Source organism: Delphinus delphis, chromosome 1, assembly GCF_949987515.2.
Source record: "Delphinus delphis chromosome 1, mDelDel1.2, whole genome shotgun sequence".
Lineage (NCBI taxonomy): Eukaryota > Metazoa > Chordata > Mammalia > Artiodactyla > Delphinidae > Delphinus > Delphinus delphis.
The window spans coordinates 4,218,610-4,244,338 of NC_082683.1; the positions used below are offsets into that span (position 1 = coordinate 4,218,610).

General features: G+C 57.7%; 2 protein-coding genes and 1 non-coding gene across 4 annotated transcripts in view; 2 read left to right on the forward strand and 1 right to left on the reverse strand.

Annotated features, from left to right (window-relative positions):
• KCNAB2 (potassium voltage-gated channel subfamily A regulatory beta subunit 2) overlaps positions 1–6,095 on the forward strand; it is a 97,241-nt gene extending 91,146 nt beyond the window's left edge. Inside the window, exons 14-16 of the mRNA XM_060013348.2 lie at positions 591–711; positions 1,054–1,142; positions 3,178–6,095. Coding sequence (XP_059869331.1) covers positions 591–711; positions 1,054–1,142; positions 3,178–3,267 — 300 coding nt within the window. The 3' untranslated portion in view covers positions 3,268–6,095. The remainder of the gene's footprint in view (positions 1–590; positions 712–1,053; positions 1,143–3,177) is intronic.
• A 366-nt stretch (positions 6,096–6,461) lies between these two features.
• The window catches only part of CHD5 (chromodomain helicase DNA binding protein 5), a 65,849-nt gene continuing 46,581 nt past the window's right edge, over positions 6,462–25,729 (reverse strand). The window contains exons 28-43 of one of the 2 annotated variants that reach the window (XM_060013357.1): positions 25,481–25,569; positions 25,057–25,190; positions 24,466–24,610; positions 23,939–24,098; positions 21,852–21,931; positions 21,475–21,607; positions 16,052–16,141; positions 15,338–15,475; positions 14,972–15,080; positions 13,218–13,350; positions 12,621–12,816; positions 11,306–11,469; positions 11,077–11,191; positions 10,917–10,970; positions 9,531–10,133; positions 6,462–9,401 (exon numbers count right to left, since the gene is read on the reverse strand). In XM_060013357.1, the coding sequence (XP_059869340.1) occupies positions 10,963–10,970; positions 11,077–11,191; positions 11,306–11,469; positions 12,621–12,816; positions 13,218–13,350; positions 14,972–15,080; positions 15,338–15,475; positions 16,052–16,141; positions 21,475–21,607; positions 21,852–21,931; positions 23,939–24,098; positions 24,466–24,610; positions 25,057–25,190; positions 25,481–25,569 (1,694 nt within the window). In that variant the 3' untranslated portion in view covers positions 6,462–9,401; positions 9,531–10,133; positions 10,917–10,962. The remainder of the gene's footprint in view (positions 9,402–9,530; positions 10,134–10,916; positions 10,971–11,076; positions 11,192–11,305; positions 11,470–12,620; positions 12,817–13,217; positions 13,351–14,971; positions 15,081–15,337; positions 15,476–16,051; positions 16,142–21,474; positions 21,608–21,851; positions 21,932–23,938; positions 24,099–24,465; positions 24,611–25,056; positions 25,191–25,480; positions 25,570–25,729) is intronic. The other variant, XM_060013362.1, reaches the window with a different exon arrangement.
• On the forward strand, positions 20,294–20,366 carry TRNAG-UCC (transfer RNA glycine (anticodon UCC)). The gene has a single exon. It is a non-coding gene; the product is annotated as a tRNA-Gly (tRNA).

Here is a 25,729-nt window from a genome sequence, read left to right on the forward strand (position 1 = left end):
GGCCCATCCCTGAGACCTCTGGGCTGAGAGCTGCGGGGTTTCTTCAGTGTCACTCAGAGATGCCCCCCCGGGACAAGTCCCCCCCCGGCCCACATACAGGCGCGCGCGCGCACACACACACACACACCTCGGAGTGAGGACTCAGGAGGGTCTACAGGCTGCAGGGGTTGGGGGTCAAGGAGCAGGCCGGGGCAGAGCCAGTACTGGAGACCAGAGCCCCAGATTCGAGAGCAGGATGGCCTGCCCCCCCACTCCTGCCCAGCCCCCAGCAAGCCTCCCTGGGGGCTCCCTGACCTTGCTGTGGGCACACCTCCTGGGCCGCCCAGCCTCCCAGGAGAAGGGAAGGTCGGCTTGTCCACCTCCTTGTCCAGGCTCAGGGGCCTGGCCTCAGCTCCCCGACAGCCCACAGGCTTCAGATGCAACGGTTCCCATCCTTCCAACTGCCCAGGTCTGGACCACAGCGGGACGTGGTTAGGCCGGGGCCGGGGGGTGCCGCCGTGCCCCCAATCATCATTTTGCGCCATGCACACAGAGGTCCAGGTGACCTGCCCTCACCTGTGGGCTGTGCTGTGCCTCCTCCCCACAACCAGGGCTACCAGTGGCTGAAGGACAAGATCCTGAGTGAGGAGGGCCGGCGCCAGCAGGCCAAGCTGAAGGAGCTGCAGGCCATCGCCGAGCGCCTGGGCTGCACCCTCCCCCAGCTGGCCATAGGTAAGAGGCTGGGGAGCAGGGTGGAGACCGGTGTCCCCGGGAGATGTCGGGAGTCCCTGAGTGCTCGGGCCACACCCCCTCCACCAGCCAGCTGTGGGTAACGGGCTCCCGCATTCATGGGGAGAGGATGGGGGTGGGTCCCTGAGCACTTGGGCCATCTCTCCACTGGCGGCAGTTGGTGCCAGGGTCCCCCCAGCACTGCTGAGCCCCTGGTTTGCCATGCCGCTCCTGGGCACCCTCAGCCCCATGCCCAGGAGGCTGGCCTAGGCAGGGTCGGGGCAGAGCCAGAGAGGGCCCTGCCGTGGGTGGGCCTCCCTCACCTCTGGTCTTGCTGCCCCCCAGCCTGGTGCCTGAGGAACGAGGGGGTCAGCTCCGTGCTCCTGGGTGCTTCCAGCGCAGACCAGCTGATGGAGAATATTGGAGCAATACAGGTGAGTGGGGGCCGCCAGCCTTGCAGGCCCTGGGCAGAGCTCAGGGTCTCAGCCAGTCACTTGTCCAGCACGTACTTATTGAGCACCTACTACATACCAGACACTGTTCAAGGCACCTGGGCTACAGCAGTGAACCACCAAAAAGCCTTGCTCTCGAAGAGCTGGCTTTCTAGCTGGAACAGACAGAAAACACTAAATGCGAGAAATAAGATAGAATATGTGTCGGAGGGTGATAAGGACTCTGGAAAAAGAAACCTGGAGCAAGGTCGGGGGTGTCCAGCAGGGGCGGGGCGGGGGGGAGCCGTGGACCCAGGTTGAAGGGGGCCGTAGGGTAGCCTTGTTGACAAAGTGACTTGTGAGCAAAGGCTTGAAGGATGAGGAGTGGGCAGTGCAGATACTCGGGGGAAGAACGCTCCAGGCTGATGTGAAGGCGCAGGGTGGGCACGAGCCCAGGACAGCAGTGAGGCCAGAAGGCCGGGAGCAGAGGGGCAGGGGCAGGAGATGAGCTCGGCGTGGGGGCAGACCCACGGGCCACCGCATGCCCTCTGAGGACTTCCGCAATGGTCCAGTGAGATGGGAGCAGAGGAGGGGCAGGGTCCAACTTAGATTTTAAAAGGCTCCCTCTCGCTCTTTGGCTGCTGAGTGGAGGAAAAAGTTTGGGGAGCAGAAGGGAAGCACGGAGATTGCTGGGAAGTGATGACCGTGTCGGGGCAAGGGATGGCCGTGGTGCAGACGGACAGCTGGTTGGATCATCTGGATGTTCTGGAAGATGGACCAACAGGACTGGCTGACAGACTGGATGTGAGGGTGCGGGATAGCAGGTCAGACAGCCCCTGGGGTTTGTCACCTGGAAGGGGGATGTTGCTGTTGGCTGAGGTCAAGACGGCTGGAAAAAGCAGTTTGGGGGTGTGGATTATCAGGTGTTCTGGTCCTGGAACCTGCATTTTATGCCGTCGCTGTCCTTCCATTTGAGGGGCAGAGCTTAGACCAGGGCAGGTTCCCTCTGCCCCAAACCTTCTGGAGTACAGAAGCAGCATGGCCCCCATCTGCTTCAGGAGCCGCATGCAATGAGAGCAGGACAGTCTGGGGCCAGCGGGCGGCTGGAAGAATGTCCCCCTGTTACAGAACTCAGGTTCAACTGCTCGTCGCTCAAGAATCCGAATACTGAGACTTCCCTGGAGGTCCAGCAGTTAGGACTCTGCCCTTCCACTGCAGGGGGCACGGGCTCTATCCCTGGTTGGGGAACTAAGATCCCACAAGCTGCACGGCACGGCCAAAAAAAAGAAAAATCCAATGCTGAGAGACAAGTGTTGGGTAAAAGGAAAGGTAGCTTTATTGAGGAAGCTGGTGATCCTGGGAGAAGGTGGACTCACGTCCCAAAGATCCAATTTCCCCGTGTTGATCAGGGGGCAAGAGCTTTTAAAGGGGAGTTTCAGGGGTGCTTTATGGGCGGAGGGAGGAGGCTATGTACAGAGCAGCACAGTTAGCTCTGACGGTCATCTTGAAATTGGTCATGTGGTCATCTGAGCAGGGCCACCTGATTGTTTTAAGTACAGTTAATCTTCAACTCCAGGGTCAGTTTGTTCCCATTTCCCTGAGGCCAGTTCTTGGAATTGTGCAGGATGTAGCTTGTTTCATGGCTACAGTCTGGTCATCATGCGGTTACTTTTTACACCTGGTGGGGTTTCAGTAGCTGCAAAACAGCTCAAAGGACATGGCTCAGAATATGACCTGTAGCCCTTGCACAGGGACTAAAAGCCCTTGACTTTGTTTAATGGCTAAACCATTCTTATTTTGTCCCATTTGACTGCTTTTCTTTGCTTTTTCATTTTCTCGTTTCTCCGATTAAATTTATTCTTGGGCTAAAGTTCTTCTACAGATAAGAGGCAGGCGTACGTAGGATGTTGTGGGGTGGAGGGGTGGAGCTGTGCTCCAGGAAGGCCCCACAGGGCCCTGCTCCGTTACACCCCACCTCACCTGCAGGCCAGGCCAGTCTTGGTGGTAGATTCTGAATAGCTCCCATCTTTGCACACAGGTCCTTCCAAAACTGTCGTCTTCCATTATCCACGAGATCGATAGCATTTTGGGCAATAAACCCTACAGCAAAAAGGACTACAGATCCTAAGAAGCCCCCGGCCGTTTGCCTGGACGGTTTCCGTTTCCCTCCTAGCCTCTCTGTTAGCTCGCTTAAGCTATTTGAAGCCAAGTCAAGAGTGTGGTTTGCTTCAAAAACAAAACAACGCAGCAAGATGTCGCCGGGAAGAGACCGCAGAAGTCGCTGCCACACACCACCCGCTGCTTCGCAGGACCGCTGTCGGGTTCGTGTCGGGGAGTCGGCATTGATTCGAAGGCACTCGTGCGGTCCCACCCAAGCCTGCCGTCTCTGCTCCTCCTCCAGGAAACCACCATGTTTTCGCCCAGCCACGGGCCGTCTCAGAGACTCAAGTCCAGGCCAGGCCAAGACCAGCTGGGGCCTGGGGGCGGGCAGAGCCGGCCTCTCCTCTGCCGAGAACCCCACCCGGCATTGGGGAAGGGAAGAGGAAGCCGGGTCTGCCTCTTCCTGTGGCCCCTCGGCGGGGCCCTGGTCAGGGCAGGCCTCCCTCTGGGGTCTCCCTCATTCCCCCTCTTGCCAAGGGCTCCGGGTACTTTCCTCGGGCCTGACCCCGGATTCTTCCCCCAGCCCCTTCTCCCAACCACCCGCCCCAGTGTGTCTCCGAGGGGCCTTCCGAGCTGCCCCTTGACCACCCCCACCCCCCGCCACCTTGCTGGCAGGGGCAGGGATCCAGGGAGATTCGCCCTGCAGTTTGGGACGCACAAAAAGTTGGGGGGCTCTGATTTCAAGCTCCTCGCCCCGCTGGCTTCCTCCCCGCAAACAATTGATGAGCCCCAGTGCCTGGGCTCCAGTCCAGGTCCCTCCAGGGCCCCACCTGCCCTCCCTCCCTGCCAGGCGCCCAGTCCTCCGCCCCTCTGTCCTCGCCCCAGAAGGCCCCGAGGTCACACGTGCTCAGCTGGACTGGCTGCTGACCACACACCAGGTAGCCAGCCTCTGCTGTGCCGGGGGGTGGTGGCCTTGGGGTCTGCAGAGAGCACGTGCTGGGACCCCTTCAACGAGGGAGAGTCCCTGGGGTTTTCTGTGCTGTGTGCCTGGGGCCTGGGGGCCAGCCAGCAGCAGCCCCCGCGGTCTAGGAAAAGACCCCGGGAGCCTCTCCGTGGAGCGGTGCCCCCTGCGAGGCCGCAGACCAGGTGGGTGGGGTGGGGTGCTCAGAGCTCGTTACCAGGGCAGCAGAGCCGCCCCCAGGACACCTCCACACAGCCCACGAAGACGGAGGGACGGCTGGGGTCGGTCATTCCTGTCCACACCAGCCCCCCCTCCCCCCAAGCCTGGAACAGACTGGGGACAGGGAGGGAGGGCGGGACATTCACAAGTGTCAGCCACTTTGTAGCCGGGCCTGGGGCTGCAGGGATGGAGGCGGGGAGGCGGGCCGGCCGCCAGGAGGCGCAGCCCCATAGTCCTGAGCGGCACCCAGCCTTTGCTGGCCGTGGTGGGTGGGAGTTGGGGGCCAGGCTCTGCAGACGCCCCAGCCCACCGAATACGGGCCCTCGTGCCCTTGGGCAGACATAGCCCATCCTGCTTTGCCCTTCAGAGAGGCCCCTCCCTGCCATTATTCTCAGAGGGGCCGCCGTCCAGTCCTGGCTGAGCCAAGGCCTGGGAAACTGGCTTTAAGAAAGCCACAGAAGTGGGGGGAGGGGGGACCTTCTTCCACTCCTGACCTTTGTGCTGGCCCTGGAGTCTGGAACATTCTCCCTCTTTGTAGACCAGGCCCCTGGGGGTCGTCTTCACCAAGTCCCCTGCACACTTCAGCCTGTGGGTGTGGGGAGGGGACAAGCCTGTCCCAGCAGAATCCACAGCCACTGCCCACCACCACACGGTGGGATGTGGCTCTGAGGGCAGGACACTGCAGTGGGGCGGCTTTCATCCCAGGCCCATCCAGGCAGGGACCAAGTGCTCTGGGCCAGGCAGTCCCAGCATCTGGCCGTGCTCAGGGGCCAGGTTACCGGCCGCTCATTGGCGAGATGGCTGGGACCTCTCCACACTGCTGTCACCCTGCCCACCCACTGCTGGAAGAGGGACCAGGGCGTGCAGTCGGGGCCCTGCCACCCCCCCCCCACCCCATGAGCCACACCTAGGAAGGCCGAGCCCGCTGGCTGCATGTTTCCCAGACGGAGGGAGACAAGGGCCCCCAGGGTTGAGCTCTACCAAGGCCGAAGTGCCCAGCGCAAAGGCCCAAGCAGGTTCCCAGCCCTGGGGCACCATCCACGGCCTGGTTCTGTATCCCCGCTGCAAGTGGGTGTGGAGGGATGCCACCCTGCTTCCTGAGGGAGGGTCCCCCGACTTCGGGGGTGCTGGAGTGGGGCCCAAGGGCGGTCAGAGCCTGGAAACAGAAGAGCTGGGCCGAGGCAGGCCCTGGAGGGGCAGCCTGGGCCCCGCTTGGCACGGGTTTCAGACCAGCCAGCCGCACCCTACCTGCTTGAGGGGAAGCCCGCCAAGAGCCCCAGCTGCCAGCCAGCCTCTCACCCTCCCCTTGAAGCAGAGTTTGTGCCCCCAGGGGTCCACCTGGCAGTGCCCCCCACGGGAAGAAGGCCCAGTCTGGGTCAGGGCAGGACCAGTCTTCCTTGCTAATGACACACAGAGCCCCCAGCATTTTTCACCCTGAATCTACGGCAGATTTGAGGTCCCGAGGACGAGATGGGGGCTTGCTCTGTCTTCTGTTCTCTCCAGTCATGTAAATAACGTGCTCCTTTTCTCTCCCCGCCTTCAATGACTGTGGCTCCTCAGCTAACTGCATCCCCTACACAGGCAGAGATGCCGTATGCCTCGCACTTCCAGTGACGCTCAGTGGAGACGCAGCGCGTATTTATGGAATGACAGAATAAAACCCAAGCCCGTCAGGGTCTGCGCCCCTCCTTTGCGGGGTCCTCGGGGTCAGGGCTGGGCCAAGGGCAGTGGGAGGGAGAGGAGGCCGCCCCCTGCAGAGGCCAGCCGGCAGGGGCTGAGCAGAGGTTGGGAGAAAGGGGCCCTGGAGGAGAGGCAAAGATTGGTCACCGAGACCCCTTCTCTCCCGATTCAGGGGTGGAAGCTGGTGGGAGGCTGCTGGGCCCGCCTGGGGACAGAGGTCAGGGTCCAGGGAGGCCTGTGGGCTGTCTCCGGGGGCTCAGTGTTCCTCTGAGCAGTGCTGTTTCAGGGGGCAGGTGGGAGGGGCGGGCACCACCCCTGGACACCCCTTTTTGGGGCGCCCCCTTCCCAGCGAGCCTTTCAGCCTCACGGGGCCGTGTCTCCTCAGGTGGGAGGTGGCTTTAGATGACATCCCCCTCACATCCTTCCCCAGCCACCCCCATCCTAGATCAGTGAGAAGCTAGGAACACACTCTTTGATCCAATCCTTTCCCAAAGGATTTATTAAAACACAGAAAACCAAGACATACACAGAGTACAAAGTAAAGGGAACCGGGTCGGTTACACTCTTTGTCGAGCCTCCTACACATCCTCCCGAGGACCGGACAGGTGACTACACACAGGGGCTCAGCCTCCAGCTCCGGCTGCCTGGCTGGGACCGTCCCGACTCGCCCCAGCGCCCCGGCCCCTTCACCAGCTGGGGGCTCTACCAGGCAAGGGGCCGGCCCCTCTCAGCTGGGCCAGATGCCAGCCTGGGTGCAGGCGTCTGCTCCCTCGACCTCCCACGCACCGACGCCCAGGCAGGGGCGTGGGCCCCTCCCCTCAACCCCAGGCACAGAGGAGCCATGGGAGGCTCAGGCTCCCAGCTCAGTATCAGGGGTTCAGGACACACACACACCCAACGGGCCCTTTCTGGGTTATCGCACCTAAAAAAATACTTTGTTTAAAAAAAATCTGAAAACTAAGAAAAAAATCCCAAAACACAAGCCAATGACTTTGGGCTGATGCACCACAACTGTAAACTTCCAGAAATATAAAACGGGGCGAGAGCCAGCGTCCTCGACAGAGATAGTGGTCGGCACAGGTCAGCTGCAGGTACGGAGGGGGCACCCTGGACCGTGGCCGGGCCAAGACCTCAGCCCCCCGCCTCCCAGCTAAGCTCCTTCCTGCCACCCCACTCTGGGCACACTCCGGAGGTCCCCGAGCCTACCCTCTACACAATCCCCTCAGGCCCTCAGCATTCCTGGGACCCAACACCTGGCAGCAAGGGCTACAGGTGTCCCTGGGGCAAGACTCAGCCAGCCCCTGACCTGGCCCAGGGAGTCCCCAGAGCACCCTGGGAAGGGACGCCCAACCAGCAGGAGGGCAGGTGGCTGCACGGGTCGTGGTACCAGCAGAACAGGACCATGGTCATCACTTGCAGAAAACAAAGGAGCTTCTGAAGGCGGCTTGCAGGGAGGGCCCCCTTGCACAGGGGGTCTCAGGATGTGCTTCCATGGTGGGCGTGTGCAAGGGGACCCCCGGACACAGTCAGTCCAGCCCAAACTCCCCTGGTCACCCAGGAGCCCAGCCAGCTACGCCTTCCGAGACTGTGGCCCCAAGATGGATCAACAGAAAGCCTACTCAGCACTGGTCTAAATGATAGGGTGGCTGGAAACGGAAGCGCGGGCACTTTCGGCTTCCGCTTGCACAGGATGACTCTCCTGCCCGCGGCAAAAACCAAACCCAGCCTGAAGATGCCGAGGACCGTGATGGCCAACGCCCCCTCCCCACCACTACGACTTTCGGCAGGAAATAACTTGATAAACCAAGAAGAAAACATTCCTAAGATCCTTTTTCCTCTCCAAAACCAGTCAGCCAGAAACCCACTCCCCAGCTGTCCGCAGCCCCCCTCCCAGGCCTCCCAGGTGCTGGTCTTGGAGAGCTGAGCCCTTCCTGGACCAGGCAGTGCCGGGGCCCAGGCCATCCGTGGGCGCCTGGCTCTGGCTGGTAGAGGAAAAGGGCAGAGGCCTGGGAAGGAGCAAAAACAGAAGGGCAGAGGGAAGCTTGCTGGGGAGCAAGGGCTGGCAGGGGAAGGACCCCCTGCCCTTGGAGTGAGGCAGTGGGGACAACACAGACCCCCGTCCTCTACCATGTGCCCCCTGACCTGACATTCAGGACGCATCCACTGTGTTCCCCACCAGGCCAGCCAGTCTGGCAGGCTGCCTGCCTGCTTGAGAGGGCGGAGTCACAGGGCCCCGTGTCGGGGGCTCCTGGCGGTCACGCTGCCCATGACCTGAGCCGGAACCTCTGCGGGGGGGACGGGTCAGAGGACCACGTGTGTACACATGGCGCTGGACAAACCATAGGGGACAGGAATGACCCCACCCTTCCGGGAGGCGGGGTCAGCGGCTGTCACGTGTGTCCTGGACATCTGTGCCCCCACCCCCAATCCTCCACCCGCAGTGCCAGGGTTGGCCAGCCTGGAGATGGCAGGGGCCTTGGGGGTCCAGCCCTCTAGGGGTTCAGGGAGAGCCATTTACAGTTGAGGACATCTGGGCTCTGGGAGGGCTGGCCAGTGGCCCTGTGTCCCCAAGACATCCCCAAATCCTCGCCCCAGTCCTGGCCAGGGAACAGAACCCCCCTGGTGCCTCCACGCCCAGGTCCAGCTTGTCTCTCTCAGACGGGATTCTGCACCCAGGGCTCCACGCCAGGAAGGCCCCTCCCTGCTCAAGGCTCGGAATTCCCTTCCAGGCTGGGCCACAGGGAACATGAGACACAGACAGGCCCAGGCCCTGGCCCCGTCCCTCCCTTCCTCCAAACTGGGGCCATCACAGCGCACCACCAGCTGCCTGAAGGAGGGTCAGGATTCCAGTGGGGCGTTACTGGCAGGAAACAAGGCAGGAAGCTGGGGGTGCTCCAGCTGGGAAGACTGCAGAGGCCACTGGGGCCAGTCCCCTGCCTCCAAGCTTTCCCCAAGCCTTCCGAGAACACAGCGAGGGCAGTCGTGGCCCACCCCAGATGGCAAATGCCCAGATCAAGGCCTCTCCAGGGACAAGGAGAGAGGGAGGGATAAGTCCAGGCTCCAGCGTGTGGCCTGGTTTCTCCACATCTGCGACAAGGAGATGGCACGGGGAGTGTGTGTGTACCTGGAGGCGGGGCTGACCGGCCTCCCAGGGCACAGGGCAGGACCAGGGGCTCCTGGGCCCCCCTCAGCGCTGCTGTGACCCTCCCCGCTGGAACGCTAGCCACACCCCGCTAGAGGGAGGGCACGCCCCTTCCCATGGAGGCCCGAGACAAAGGCTCCGGCAGCCCCCAGGCCAACACCTGCAGGCTCTGCCCTCCCCTTCCCTCCGGGGAACAAGTGACCGGCCACTCAGGGCAGGGGCCACAGACCCTCCGCTGGTGACGACAGAGTCCAGGGCCTGTGAGACAGGCTGGGCCAGGGACAGACACCTGTCCCACGGAGACAGCACATACTTGGTGGTCTCCAGCCTTGCAGGAAGCAGCCTGGCCTGACCTGGGCGTCAGCCAGGTCTCTAGCCTCGGGCCGGCCAGTTCCCCAGTCCTGACCCACCTGGCACCGGGGGGCCTCACGGGCAAGGGGCTGGAGCACGGTGCAGACGGGATTGGGGGATGGGGGCAGACTGAGGGCACCCAGAGCGGGCAGCTCGCCCTCCTCAGCCGGGCCGAGTCCGTGGGCGGCCTCTGGGCTCCCAGGAGCTTCCCTTCAGGTCTGGAACCCGTCGGCAGAGAGAGACATATGTGCTGCAAGTCAGAGTCCTCCACACGTCACTCAACTTTTATCAAGACAAACTTGTTCAAGTCTTCAACAGGAAAGTGCGAAAGATGTACAAAGAAACGAAATCTCCTCTAGGGAGCCATCCTGGCAGAGGTGGCCGAGGGGTGCGTCCCGGGTGGCGCTTCTGGGCTCAGGCGGCCTTGTCCCCACGAGGTGGCATTTCTCCGTTTCCCTTTCTGTCCTCGGGTGGCATGGCTCTAGAAAGGTGGCAGCTTTTCTCTCCTGCGGGGGTCGGGCAGGGGGCCCGGCAGGCGCGGCTGCAAGAGGCAGATCACGGGTCATACAGCTGGGTGCTCGGGTCCCCACGGGGGTGGCACCCAACACCCTAGACCACCCACTACGACCTGTCATGGCCAACTGACAGCAGGGGGTCCCCCAGCCCAGACCTCCCAGCCTCGGGCCACGACCACACTGGGGAGTGGAGGCGGCGGGGCCCCAAGGAGCAGCCTGTCCGGAACAGCCCCGCCCCCGAGCCTCCGCACCGAAGCAGAGGTTCTGATGGGACACACAGCTTAGCGGGCGCTGTCAGCGGGGCAGAGGAGGCCACAGCGGACTGGTGGTTTCTCAGGACTAAAACCCTCTCCCAGCCGGTAACACTGAGCTGCACCCACGCTGAGCCACCCTCCTGGTCCTGGGCAGGGGTTGGGGGGAGGTGACGTCCCAGGGCGTCCACCACCCGGCAGGAAAGCGCAGGCAGAACAGTGGAGTCAGGGTTCCAGGCTGGGGGCACCGGCCCCTGACTCACCGCCGGGGTCACGCACGCACACCAACACACCGGCGCACAGACGCACGCGTGTACACAGAGGAGCACGCCCACGTGCACCCACCCTGCCATGTGCTGCCCCCCCAGGCTCCCGGGGAAGCGTCTGGAAGCCTAGGAAGACACACCGGCCCCAAGACGGTCCCCGAGCGTGGAGGGGCGAGGCCCCCGGGCCCCAGGGCCGTGAAGAAGCACAGGGACCAGGGCCCGTACTGGCCTGGCCTGACTCGCCAAGCCAAGGAGGGACAAGGGATGGCGCAGCGCCCACGAGCGGCCTCACCTCCACTGGAAACGAGCCCGGCAGCAGAGGGAAATCTCGGGGACGGCTAGATATCTGTGGCAAAGAGAGGAAAGCTCGGCTTGCCTGGGGAGGCGGGGGGGCCGGCTGGGGCCCCGCGGGCGCCCCTGCCCATGCCGCCCGGAAGCAGACGGGCACCTACCGGTCACATAGGGCCCCAGGGGCATCTGGTTGTAGTTGACAATCCCTCCCGGTCCAGGGCCCCGGAAGTTGGGCCCAAAGTTGTTGCTGTACATCTGGGAAGAGCCGAAAGCGCCCTGGAGGCAAGGACTCAGGTTTAAAGGTCCAAGTCCCGCGCCGGCCCGAGCCCCCACCCAGGGCGCCCAGGACGTGCGTGGGGGGCTGGGGCCGGGGCGCAGGCCGGCCCTGACCTGCTGAATGGTGGGGTCCCCGGCTCGGTTGGTCAGGCGGCTCAGGATGCTGCGCTCTGACATCTGGAGACGGGCAGCCACCGGGGGGATGCGGGACAGCATGGAGGGCAGGCGCGTCACATCCGCCTTCATGTCGCTCAGCAGCTCCTCCAGCTGGTTCAGGACTGGGGAGGGAAGGGGAGGCGCGGGGCGGGGCACCCAGGCGGGTACTTAGCTACCAGGCTGTGTCGCTGTTACTGCACCCGCGCAGCAGACACCAGGGGGCGCCCTTCACCCGGCCCTCCCAGCCAGCCAAGCAGCGCCCCGCCGGCTGCTGGACAAGAGCCCGGTTTCCCAACAGCTTCTCCCAGCCCGAGGGCTGCAGAGATGACAGCCAGGAACCCCGACGCAACGCTGGGCTTCCCTCTGGGCCCTCAGCCAGCCTCCTGGCTCCCGGGGAGGCCTGCAGCGCTGGCCACCGCAGGGGACCGGATCCTCGCCCAAGACAGAGCAGCCTCAGGAAACTTCTCCCAGGCAGCGGCGGGGCCGCAGAGTCCAGGGACCCTCACGTGAGCTTGGCTCACCCCCTCCCCCTAACCAGCCTGGGAACTTCCTCAGGATTTGGAGCACGAGGGTCAAAGATGTGAATCCCGGGAGACCCTGAGCAACTATTTCACCTCCCCCAGCACCGACGTGAAAACGGGATGAGAAACCTCACCACTTAAAGATATTACAAGAATTAAAGAAAGAACGTATTTAAAGCATGTTGTCCTAAGTCGGGAGACTGGGAATGACACATACACACGACTACATAAAAAACAGATAACTAACAAGGACCTACTGTACAGCACAGGGAACTCTTCTCTATACTCTATAATGACCTGTATGGGAAAAGGATCTAAAAGAGAGCGGACATGTGCATATGGATAACTGATTCACTTTGCTGTACACCTCAAACTAACACAACATTGTAAACCAACTATACTCCAATAAAAAAAATTTTTTTTTAATTTTAAAAAGGTCCTCTTCTCTTCCACTAAAATAAATAGATAAATCAATAAATAAACCATATTGTCAAGGCTCGATAAACGAGCTTGTACAACTTAATAGTCTTCTACGTCACCTACCCCCCGCCCAGGGCCTGCACGGCGCTGACCTTCCGAAAAAGGCTAGAAGAGCAAGGGCCTCGCTTTCCCCACAGGTAAGAGCAGAGGCTGGATGACAGCCTGTCCCATCTGATGTCCTGTCCCCAGCCCCACGCCCCCACTTGGGGGGCAGGAGCCGCTGGGCAGGAGCCAGGTAGGCGGGCCCCCCTCCCGGGAGCGGCCTCGCTCACCCTTGTGCAGGACGGCATTGGCAGGCTTGTTCCCGGCGAGGGACTCCTTGGACAGGTGCTGGTGGCTCTCGGCAAGGCACTCCACCTCGGCCAGGCGGGCATTGAGGGCCATGGCGGGGTGGTTGGGGTCCTGGGTCATGTTGAGGTACGCGGCCCTCCGGAGTTGCTCCTCGATGACCAGCGCCTGCTCCAGCAGCTGAGGGGGTGGGGGGAGGGGAGGGACTGAGCCCTGGCCTGGCCCCCTCCGCCAGCACCCACCCCCGCATGCCAAGGCTCTGACGGAAAGCAGGGAAGAAGGACACACCCCCTCACCGGCTGTCCACCCTCTGGGCCACTCCTTAGAGCCTGCCCCAAGCTGAGTTCTCTACACCCATCACCCAGGGCAGGGACACTCGCCCAGTGGGGCCTGGCCCAGAGCAAGGACCCAGCACCTGTTTGTTGATGGACTAAATGACTCCCTTTCCTGGACAGTCTGGCCAGCATCCGGATATACAGGGTGGGGGGCTGCTGCTTGCTCATTTCTTTGCCCCAGACCTTCCTGTAACCTGCCCTCTGGCAGCACCCCGCCCCCAGCCTCTGGCCCTGCCAAGGACTGACCTTGAACCTGCGCGCCAGGAACTTGTTCTTCATCTCCAGGTAGTTGCCCTTGTGGATCTCGGACTTGAAGGGCTCGTTGAGGATCATGTATCTCGGGTCGTTCTGGATGTCCTGCCAACGGGCATAGCCGTGCCTGGGTGGGGCACCGTTAAGGGCAAACCTGGCCATGGGGTGGGGGGCGGGAGACCAGCCTGGGGTTTGGCGCCCCGGCTTTGTGCTCTCCAAAGAGTCATTAACCTTGGCTGCAAGATAAGCACGTGGACGAGGATGACTTGACAATCAGTTGCCACTGACAGGGGCCCCCAGGAGGCCAATCGTGGCACCGAGGCTTCATCAGATAAACTCCTTCATCCCCAAAACCCAGAGGATGGAAACATCTGAGTCCTGACCCCCAGCACCTGTGGCTGTGACCCTATTTGGAAATAGGGTATTTCCAGGTGTAATCAGATTAAGAAGGGGTCATCCCGGGAGAGAGTGGACACTAATCCAGTGACTGATGTCCTTGTAAGAGGAGGAAATTTGGACACAGGACACCCAGGTAAGAAGGCCATGTGAGTGACAACAGAGGCAGAGACTGGAATGGTGCAGCTGTAAGCCCAGGGACGCCAAGGACTGACAGCCGCCACCAGGAGCTGGGGACAGACCAGGAAGGGGCCTCCGCCAGAGCCTTCAGAGGGAACCAAGAAACACAACGCAGTTTTCTTGCCCAAAGTCCCACAGTCCGTGAGGGGCAGAGTCAGGATTCAAACCCAGGCAGGCTGGCTGCAAGCATCTTAACCTCCACGACTGGGTCCGCAGGCCAGATCCGGCCCACAGCCTGTTTTTGTAAATAAAGTTTTATTGGAACACGGCCACACCTGTTGGTTAACGTACTGTGGCTACTTCTGCTACCGTGGCAGACTGGCGGAGTCCTCTGCAAAGCCTGAAATAGCCCCTCCCTGGCCCCTCCCAGGAAAGGTCTGCCGACCCCCGATCTACAGCTCTCCACCTCTCGTTATAATAACCAGCCCCACTCCAGGCCGTCACGAAGGCCGGCTTTGCTGGGCGGCTCCCCCCGGGAGCTGTGTGGTCCTCTCCTCGTCTCTGGGAGGTCTGTACTCAATGTCGCCTTCTCTGACCTTCCCACATTACAGGCAACCCCCACCCACAAAGCTCCCTTTGCCCATCCTCCCTTTATCATGTTCCTTGAACCTCACTTTGCTAACTTATGCTGTTCGCCATCTACCCCCAGTAGGATGTGAGCTCCGGGTAGACTGAGATTTGGGGCTGTTTTGTTCATGGCTGCATCCTCCGTGCCTGACACATGACAGGTGATCAGTAAAGATGGAATTGAAGAATGAATGAATGAATGAAAGCCTTCCTGAATGGTGAAGCACCCTTCAGGTGTCATCAGTGGGAGGAGGTGAGGTCTGTATCAGGTAGGAATTAGGAGCATTGGTTGTGGAGTCAGATGGAAGGGCTGTGTGTCCCTGAGCAAGTCACTTGGCCTCTCTGAGCACCCGTTTCCTCCTCTGTGTAACGGGGATCGTAGTAGTGACCCTTTGGCAAGGCTGCTGTGACGATGGAGTATTGAGTATAAAGGGACAAGCTCCCGTTATGATCACGGTCACTGTCATCGTCACCAGGAAAGGGTCCCTGGCACCTGGTTAGGAGCACCAGCCCCTGACTCCTCACCCCACAAGCCCCACATGCCTCCCTGAGGTCCACAGATGAACAGACCACAGTCCTGCCCAGCCCGGCTTGGCCAAGGATACGTCACGATGCCCGCCAGCAGCCAGTAGTCATGGCGCCGGTGCCAGATGTCGTAGATTTTCCCCGAGGACACAGCAGCACGTTCCTCGTTCTGCCACAGTGTGTGTAGCTCTGGGAAGCCAGCCAAGGGAAGCAGAATGAGGTGCCCCCCAGCCCCCACAGAGGTGGGCCTAGGAAAGCCTCTACCATCTCCCCACCCCGAGAGGTTCAGTGTTCCAGTGTTACTAGGAAAGGTTATACTGCGGACTTTTGTCAACCATTCACACGTTAGTATAATATAGCCATCTGCCCAGACTCCTGGAATCCACCATCAGGAAGCCTGCGACACAAACAGGCACAGCTCTCTGCCCACGGCCCCACCCCAGTACCTGTGAAGCCCCCGTCTGCAATGTTGAACATGAACTTGAACTTCCCGATCTTGTCCTCCCTCTTCCCCTCCTCATCTTCCTCTTTGTCACCATTTTGCTGTGTTTCAATGGGCTCCTTCTCCTCGGCTTTGGTGTCATCTGTGGGAGGACAGACCCACCTTCATCTATCCATCCCAAAGGCAGTGCCCAGGGGCCGCTTTCCCCCAAGCACTGGGGACCCAAAGGCAAGCGGGAATCACATCTCCCCACCCGCAAGGGGCTCACTGCCCAAAGGGATTTGAAACAGACAAGCCAGCAGCCCCCTCTCTCCATCCTGAGCAGGGAGGGCTGCTCCAAGCCTGAGTGTCCCTCCACCAAGTCAGGACCACCTGGGGACGGGGGGGGATGTGGGGGACTGTGAAAATGCAGCTTATGTTGAAGGAGGGCAGTGCCGCCTTGGGGCTCTGATCTGGGGACGACTGTTCCAGAACATTCCAGCACTTAGAAGGATACAGGCTGCCAGCTAAACCCCAAATGCTCTAGGCCAAACTCTATGATCAGCTCTCCTTCCTCCTGGCGGTGGCCGGGGCCACAGGAGGGGTCAGGAGAGAGGAGGTGGAGGGTCTGTCCCCTGAGGGGCTGTTGAGTCCAGGCTCCCACCCAGCAGCTCTGATCAGGGCCTGGGGCCAAGGGGACCAAGGGACACAGGACAGAGCACATGCAAGAGCCCCAAACCTGGCCTGAAATCACTGCCATCGCCTCTGCTGTGAGTCAAGCTCAGCTCCAACTTGTCCAGAATCTTCTCCTTCTCAGCAAGCACTTCTTCTGCAAGACAAAGTGTGTTCACAGGGTGGGTAGGGGTCCAGAAGGGCAGAGGAGACTCCGGGCTGGTGGCTTCCCAACACTGCTTCAGCCATGCACGGAATCCTCTCCATCATCTTACTCAGAAGTCCAGCAGGTGCCACCAGGGAGGGCTCTCTGGGAGGCAGGGTGGGGGCGGGACCTCACCCCACCCGCCCATCCCAGCAGCACCCTCCCCCCAAACTTCTCAAGGCACAGTCTCCGAACCCTCCCTACCACAATGACAACCAGAGGACTCAAAGTCCTGGCAACACGTCAGGCCTTCGTTAACACAAAACCCCTCTTACAGACACCCAGAAATGTCAGGCAGTATCTATCACATGATAAAAACACAGGGTGCGCTCACAAGAAGAAAAGGGAATTGCCAGGTGCCGTAAGTGAATGGAAACTCAAAGCGCGAGAAGCATATGCTGGGGGCCTGGGCAGAGGGTGACTGGACACCAGGAAGAGGCCCGGGGGCTCCAGCTGGGTCTCAACGCCAGACAGGAAGGATGAGGCCGCAAGCCCCAGAGATGCAGAGAACTGGAATTAAACCAGTGAACCGACACCCTCCAGCTGCTGTGCTCTCTGCAAAAGAGGGAAAGTTCCATCTGCCAGCTCACGGCCAAGCTGAGGAAGCCTGGCTCCCACATGGAATCTAGGGGGCAGAAAGCCCCCAGTGAGGGTCCAAACCCAACACCAAGGCATGCAGGCCGTGGAATCTGAACTGTGCCATAAAGACTGGGCCCAGGCCAGCCAAGTCACTAGCGAGACCACTAGGCCCTGGGCTTCATGGAAACAGAAGGGGAGACATTTCCTGCTACCCAGGAATGACATGGGTTCTCATGGATAAAACAATCTCTGATGAAGATGCACCCAAATGAAACTCAGAAAACGATACCCACAGCCAGACAGATAAAAAAGGAAGAGAATCCATAAGAAAAGACAAATCAAAAAAAAAAAAGGAAGTAGAAAAGGCCAGATAAAACTTCTAGAAACGCAACACATAATCGCTAACATTTTAGACATCTCCTTGCAGATTTCTAAGACGTCCTCATGACCTCCTGGCCCTGGAGAACAAGCCTTGTACATGGTCGTCAGGACTGTGAATGTGAGGGATTCTACTCCCCTGAGAAGGTCATGCGATGAGGCACAGGTGATCTTCAAAGAGGGAGATTATCCAGGTGGGCCTGACCTCATCACACCAGCCCTTTAAAAGCAGAGTTTTCTCTGAATGGTCACAGAAAAGGATGTCAGAGATCTGAAGCCTGAGGGGGACTGGCGCACCGTTGCTGGCTTGAAGATGGAGTAAGCCCCGTGGCAAGCAACGTGGGCAGCTTCTAGGTGCTAAGAATGGCCCCCCAGCTGAGAGCCAGCAAAGGAGGCCTCAGTCCTCCAGCCCCAAGGAGCTGAAGTCGGCCAACAGCAAGAAGGAGCTTGGAAGCAGATTTTCCCCCAAGCCTTCAGATGAGAACTCGGCTCAGCCAATGCCTTGACCTCAGTCTTGCAAGCCCCTTGGCAGGGAACCCCGCCACACCACCCCACACTTCTGACCCAGGCAACTGTGAGCCAATACACGGGTGTTGCTTCATGCTGCTAAATTGGTAATCATTTGTTTTGCAACCATAGAAAATAATACAAATGAACAGCTGTACCAAAGAAAGCAGGAACTGAAGCTAGATCTGAGGATGACTCAAAAAGCCTTGCAGAGAAACAGGAAACAAAAAAGTAAAAGATGTGAAAGACACGTCGCCTCCCTCTTTCACAAACCTTGTCCCTGCTTTTCTTCATTGCATTTGGAGTCTGTTATTGAACAAGACCTACTTGTGCTTATTGCTGATCACCTGGGTCCCCCAGTAGAATACAAATTCCAGGTGAAGGCTCTGGCTTTGGTTCACTGTCTGTGTCCCCAGAGCCTAGGACAGCCCCCAACACACAGCAGGCCTTCAGTATGTATTGGTTGGGTGAATGGATGAATTGATGAGTAAGAGCAATGCCAGGAGAGAATAAACATAATGGGAGGAAAGATAACGTTCAGCGAAGGAGTGACTGAGAATCTGCTGATAACCGACAGAAGACACAACACTCAGCTTTAAGAATCACAGTCAGTAAGAAAAAAAAAAAAAAGAAAGAAAGAATCACAGTCAGTCATAAGCAGGATAAATAAAAATTTCATTGTTGTGAAATTGCACATGACCAAAGACGGAGTATCTTACAAATGGTCTTTCCGTGTTAGGAAAGACAGAAAAGGCAGGTTTCCTACAAAGGAGCAGCAATTACCCTGAGAGCAGCCTTCTCAGCACAACAGAAGCCAGAATACAAAAGAAATAACATCTTCAAGTGCTGAGGGAAAACCCCTATCCCACCTCGAATTCTGCTATTATTCGAGAAAAATACAATAAGGTGTAAAGGAAAAATAACACATAATGAGAGAATTTGCCATCCACAGAAATTTGCTGAAAGCACCATTGAAAGGTGTATTTTGGGAAGGAGGACACTGAACAAAGCAACGATGAACAAACAAGCAAACACAAAACTTTTAGAAAGAAGCAACAGCACATGGAAGAGGAAAAGGGAGTGCGTCAGAGCTAAAGTTGCCTACAGTCCTTATAGCATTCAGGAGGTGACATGTTAAAAATTTAAGAGTACAAGATAGAATTGACTGTAAACCTTCCAAATAAGTTGACGGGAAAAGGGGAAAATAGAAAATGTGATCAATCCAAGAGATGTCAGGAGAAAAAAAGAAGAAAAGGCAAGGGTGATATAAAGCACAAAATAGTAGTAGAAATTCATCCAAATACCTAGCTATTACAATAAATGTAACAAGATTAAATTTGCCAGCTAAAAGGTAGAGATTCTATGATTAGATTTAAAACAACAAATCACACCATATACTGTTTACAAAAGATATACCTAAAACTTAATTATAGATAGATTAAAAATTAAGAAATGGAAGAAAATACTTGCAAATCACCACATCTGATATGAAACATGTGTTATAAAGAACTCATAACTCAATAATAAAAAGACAAATAACCCAATTAAAAAATGGACAAAAGGGGGCTTCCCTGCCAATGCCGGGGACGCGGGTTCGTGCCCCGGTCCGGGAGGATCCCACATGCCACAGAGCAGCTAGGCCCGTGAGCATGGCCACTGAACCTGCGTGTCCAGAGCATGTGCTCCACAACAGGAGAGGCCACAACAGTGAGAGGACCGCGTACCGCAAAAAAAAAAAAAAAAAAAAAAAAATGGACAAAAGGATCTGAAAACACATTTCTCCAGCAAAAATGTACAAATGGCCAATAACACTTGAAAAGATACTCAACATCTTTACACAGAAGGGAAATACAAATCAAAACCACTTGAGCTATGACTCTTCACCCACTACGATGGCTATAATCAAAAAGTGAGATAATAACAAGTGTTGGCCAGGATGTGGAGAAATTGGAAAACTATACACTGCTGGTGGGAATGTAAAGTGGTGCAGCCACTGTAGCAAACAATCTGGCAGTTCCTCAATATATTAGAGTTACCATACAATCCAGCAATTCCACTCCTTTGTATATACCCAAGAGAACTGAAATCTATGTCCACACAAATACCTATATACAAATGTTCAGAGCAGCATTATTCATAATAGCCAAAAGGCAAAATAACCCAACTGATGTTGGGTTAGTCCATCAACTAATGAATGGGAAAATAAAATATGGTCTATCCACAGTGTAGAATGTTATTCAGCAAAAAGGAACCAAGTTCCAATACATGGTACAAAACTGATGAACCTTGAAAACACTGTGCTTAGTGAAAGAAGTCACACATAAAAAGGCATATATTTTATGATTCCATTTATAGGAAATGTCCAGAGCAGGCAAATCCAAAGAGACAGAAAGTAAATTAGTGATTGCCACAGGCTGTGGGGACGAGAAAATGGGCTAACGGGCATAGGGTTTTCTGGAATGATGAAAATGTTCTACAATTAATTGTGCTGATGACTCTACAACACTGTGAATATATAAAAACTACTGAATGATATACTTTAAGTGGGTAAACTGTGTGGAATGTGAATTATATCACAATAAAGTTTTTATTTATACTTATAAGTAAAAGGATAGGAAAAAATACACCAAGTATGGGAATTCCCTGGTGGTTCAGGGGTTAGGACTCTGCGCTTCCACTGCAGGGGGCCCAGGTTCAATCCCTGGTCAGGGAACTAAGATCCCACATGCTGCACAGCATGGCGAAAAAGAAAGAAAAAAATAATAATACACCAAGTGTATACTGAACAAAAATAAGCTCAATCCAAATCAGCCTAAATGAACCTTAAAGCAAAAAGGATCAGGAGGGATGAGAAGGTTATTACATAATAAACAGAAACACTTCACCAGAAAATTATAAAAAATCTGAACCAATATGCACCTAACAACCCAATCCCAAACTATACGAAACAAAATCTGGCCTTACGAGAACAAAGAATAACCCACACTCACAGTGAGAGATTTTAACACAAGTCTCTCAGACGTGACTGATCAAAGCAAACCAAAAATAAGTAAGGATATAAAAAAATCTGAACAACATAATGATCTAATGCATATATTTAGAACCTTACACCCAGCAATGAAAGGACAAACATTCTTTTCAAGCACACATAAGCATTTACAAGATCTGACCACATTAAACCAGAAAGCAGGTTTCAACAGTATCATATAAAAACAATATTATACAGACTCATGTGTTCAGACCACGAGGCCACTGATTCAGAAATAACTAATAAAAAGATGTAGCCCGGGTTTCCCTGGTGGCGCAATGGTGAAGAATCCGCCTGCCAATGCAGGGGACATGGGTTCGAGCCCTGGTCTGGGAAGATCCCACATGCCGCCGAGCAACAAAGCCCGTGCGCCACAACTACTGAGCCCGCGAGCCACAACTACTGAAGCCCGCGCACCCTAGAGCCCATGCTCCGCAACAAGAGAAGCCACCGCAATGAGAAGCCCACGCACTGCAACGAAGAGCAGCCCCCGCTCGTCGCAACTAGAGAAAACCCGCACGCAGCAACGACGACTCAATGCAGCCAAAATTAAATAAATAAAATTATTTTAAAAAAAAGATGTAGCCCAATAACTCCCAAACTGTACAACAGGAAAAGTTAAAACCCACGTGTAGAGAACTGAGCCCCTGGCTCTCCCCTCACCCTGGGACCTATGGTGCTGGGACAGAGCGATGCACAGTCCGCCACCCGGCCAGGGAGAGACGGGGTAGAGCGTGGCCTGGCTGCCTTCTCTGGCCCAGGCCTGACACTGCATCAGGGTGGAAGCCCGCACCTTTCAGCAGCTGCTCTGGGGAGGGCTGGGCCTTCTCCATCTCCTCCGGTCGATCCTCTCGGGCCCTCTCCTTGCCATCCGAGCTCTCGTGCTTGTCCTCACCCTCCGCTCTGTCCAGGGCAGTTGGCAGGGCCTAGGGAGGACAGACTCGGGAGTTGCAGGGCCTGGAGCCTCAACAGGAGTGGAGGCAGGGAAGGCGTGCTGGGCTCGGAATGCACTCTCCCGGCTCCCACTGCGTGCTCCCAACCCGCTCCCCAGACACAGAGGCTCGAACTTGGAACCAGGAGGCCCGAGTGACAGCTGCCTGGGCAAGGCCTGAGAAGGTCCCCAGAGCCACCCCCATCCCACAGGGGCCCAGACACCTGCATCTTCCGTACCTGGATTTCTGGGGGCTTCTTTGGCTTCTGCGCCCCCAGCTCCTTCTCTTCCAAGTAGCCCAGCTGGGCTTCCATTTTGTCTGAAAGATCAAGGGAGACGGGGTGAGACAGGTGAGCTGGGGCAGGGAGGGGGAGAAGGGCAGAAAATGGGGCATCAGAGAGGATCCTGGGCCCGGCACCTGCAGAAGGACAGGTGAACCAGGTCAGCGAGAGCACCCAGGCCAGGCCTGCAATGTGAGGAGCCTTGGAGGACCCTGGGCCCAGTGAGGCCAAAGCCAGGGGCCGACAGGACGGAGCTACATGCGGGGGGCGGGGGGGGGCGGGGTGCCTCCCATCTGGAAGCCGGGAAGCGAGGTAGGTGGCGGCCCAGCCTAGGAGCCAGGACGGCTGGGTGTGGTCCCGGCCTTCAGGCTGCTTGACTGGCCACGTGCCTCCCCCACGCTGAGTCAGTTCTTGATCCTGCAAAGGGCCAGTGACCCACGTGCTCTGAGTAGCCCTGGGCGGTGGTCACTACCTCGCAGGGTAAGGGACTTGCCCACAGGCACACTGGGCCAGGAAGTAAACTAGGCATGTCTAGTAAACTAGAGGGCACTTGTGCCCAGAAGCAGGATGTCCTCAGAGGCACTGAGCCTCTCGGGGCCTCACCTGTCACCTGGGATAGGCAGGACGCCCCCAGCCTGAGGGGTCTGACTGAGGGAAGAAGATGCTTTGCCCAGATAAACACAGGAATCACCAAAAAGGCAAATAACCCATTAAAGAAGGACAAAGGATCTGAAATGACATTTCTCCAAAGAAGACGCACAAATGGCCCAGAAGCACATGAAACGATTCTCAACATCTTCAGCCATCAAAGATGCAAATCAAAAGAGAAATGCAAATCAAAACCACAACGAGGGGCTTCCCTGGTGGCGCAGTGGTTAAGAATCCGCCTGCCAATGCAGGGGACACGGGTTCGAGCCCTGGTCCGGGAAGATTCCACATGCCGCAGAGCCACTAAGCCCGTGTGCCACAACTACTGAGCCCACGTGCCACAACTACTGAAGCCCGTGCATCTAGAGCCCGTGCTCTGCAACAAGAGAAGCCACCGCAATGGGAAGCCCGCGCACCGCAACAAACAGCAGCCCCCTCTCTTCACAACTAGAGAAAGCCCACGCGCAGCAACGAAGACCCAAAGCAGCCAAAAATAAATAAATAATTTATTAAAAAAAAAAAACCCACAACGAAACGCCCCTTCACACCCACTAGGATGGCTGTAAGCAAAAAGTCAGATAAGTGCTGGTGAGGATGTAGAGAAACTGGAACCTCACACGTGGCTGGTGGGAATGAAAAATGGTGTGATCGCTGTGAAAAAGCCTGGCAGTTCCTCAAAATGTTATACCACGTGACCCGGTGATTCCATTGCTAGCTATACGCCCAAGAGGAATGAAGACACTTGTTTTCAGTTGAACACAAAAGTTCAAAGCAATGTTACTCACAATATTATCCACAATAGCCAAAAGGTAGAAACACCCCAAAATCCATCCGCTGATGAGTGGATACACAAAACGTGGTGGATTCCAAACAATGGAACCGTATTCGGCCACAGAAAGGACTGAAGTGCTGATACCCGACAACATGGATGAACTTGGAAAATATTACGCTAGTGAAAGAAGCCGGGCACAAAAGGCCACACAGTGTATAATCTCATTTACGTGAAATGCCAGAACAGGCAAACCCGTAGAGACGGAAAGTAGATTAGTGGTTGCCGAGGAAGATACGAGGAGGAGGAATGTGGAGTCACTGCTAATGAGTATGTTTCTCTTTGGGGTGATGAGAACATTCTGGAATTAGAGGCAATCATTGCACAATCCTATGAATCTACCAGAAACGACCGGATAATACAGTTTTAAATAAAGATGGAACACGGTGGTGTGTGAACTACATCTCAAAGCTGTCATTAAAAGGAAGATCTCTCAGGGGAGTGACACTTCTGCAACCAGAAGCTTTGGGCGGGGAGGGAGGCCAGCCCTTGTGGGATGTGGGGAGGACGTGGGGTCTCGCCACCTCCCGTGACCCAGGTGCCCTTCCCTGCTCGACAGAGCCCAGACCTGGCAGGCCCAGCGGGGCAGGCAGAAGGTGGGCAGGGCTGGCGGGCACTGGTGTGTTGGGATCCGAGGAGATGACCTCGCCTGGCTTCTTGCCCTCAGGCCCCTCAGGGAGCAAATCCGGGGTGCTGTACTTCCCATTGACGTGCTCAAACTCCTGAACCTGGGGCAGGTGGGAGGGAAGCAGGGAGGGAGATGGTCGCAGCTCAGAACCCAGGGCCTCAGGGTGGCCCGTGGGACTGGGGGCGTGCCAGGCTTGGGGTGAGGCAGAGGTGCCGCCTCCACCCGAGGCTGGCCAAGCCACATGTCCTTCTGACTGCAAAACCCCCTGCCAGCCCCTACCCCCAGCCCGTCCCCACCTGCCAACCCGGCCTCCAGTCCCCACCCAGAGAGGCATCGTGGGTCCATGTCTCTAGTCTGACTCAGACCCTGGACAGCCAGGCACTTGCCCTCTGCCCGCTGACCCCCCAGGGGCACACCTGGGCCGTGGTCGGCCACCAGGAAAAGCCCAGCAAAGGCTACTCACCCACCTTCTTCCTAACTAGTGACATGACCCCGATGCGCGTGAGCACGTGCTGCCTGGAGAGGCCCTCGCGGGGCACGCCGTCTGCGAAGGTCTCCGCGCCGTCAGCCCCCGGCTCACACAGGTGCCGCATGAAGAGGGACACATAGGCTCTGGGGTGGGGGGGACTGGAGCTCAGGGAGTGGGGGGCCGGCAGGACCCTCTGAGAGGGCTGGCAGGACCCCCGGGGGACATCCTGGCTGGAATCATCACCCGTCGCCTGCCTCCCAACCAGGCCTGGCTGGGTCAGGCCCCAGGGAAGGACAGAAGAGGGCCCCCGGGCAGGGGACCCTCCTGGGACAGCCCTCGCCCCGGACAACCCAGATCCTTCGCGCTGCCGTTAACACCAGCTGCTCTGGCAGAGGGAACTGGTCAGCGTTCTCTGCAAATAAGCCCTGCCCAGGCCTGGACCCCAGGCACGCCAACATCAGATAGCAGTGAGCTCTCCGGATACCCTTAACCTGGCGGAAACGCCACCCATCGTGCTGGCTCACCTAGCCGGAGCCTGCCCCTCCAGGGCAGGCAGCCGCACCCTGGGCCACCACCTCAGCCCCTTTACCTAAACTCCTTCTCACTCTTCCCGCGAAGGTCCCGCACCAGCCAGTGGGAGTTGAAGGCGTCCTGGGGGGGCATGCCCCAGCGCATGATGGCGTTCAAAAAGGCCTTCCGCTGTCGGGCGTTGAAGCCCAGCACCTGGGCCGGTGGAGATCAGGGTGAGGGAGCGGGGAATTCAGAGACGAGGGAGAAAAGCACAGGGAAGGGAGAAGCACGGAGGAGCAGGGGCCTCCGGCGGGGGCAGGACCCAGAGGGGCACGGCCCAGGCCCACCTCTACTTGGCACTGACCCAGCGGGACCCCCCAGCCCTCCCGCCCCTCCTCCGCACCCCGGGAGTGGCAGCAGCGGGGAGCTCTTTGCTCTGAAAGGGGATGAGAGGAATCCAGGGAAGGGGAGCTGGGCGAGTGAGGGGTGCACGCAGGCCCCACCTCAATGTTGCCGCCAACCCGGGCGAGAAGCGGGGGCAGGGGCTTGTCCCTGTCGCTCTTCAGCTGCCTCCTGGATTGTCGCCGTCCACCTGGGGGAGCAGCCCGCCATGAGCCCTCAGCCGGGCCCGGGGTCCTGACCCAGCCCACCCAGCAGCTCGCCCCAGGACAGCAGGCCCCCGAGGACCCACTCCGGAGGACGGACGCTTGTCCTGATGCCCCTGGGGCGCCCCACGCTGACCACCAGCTCCC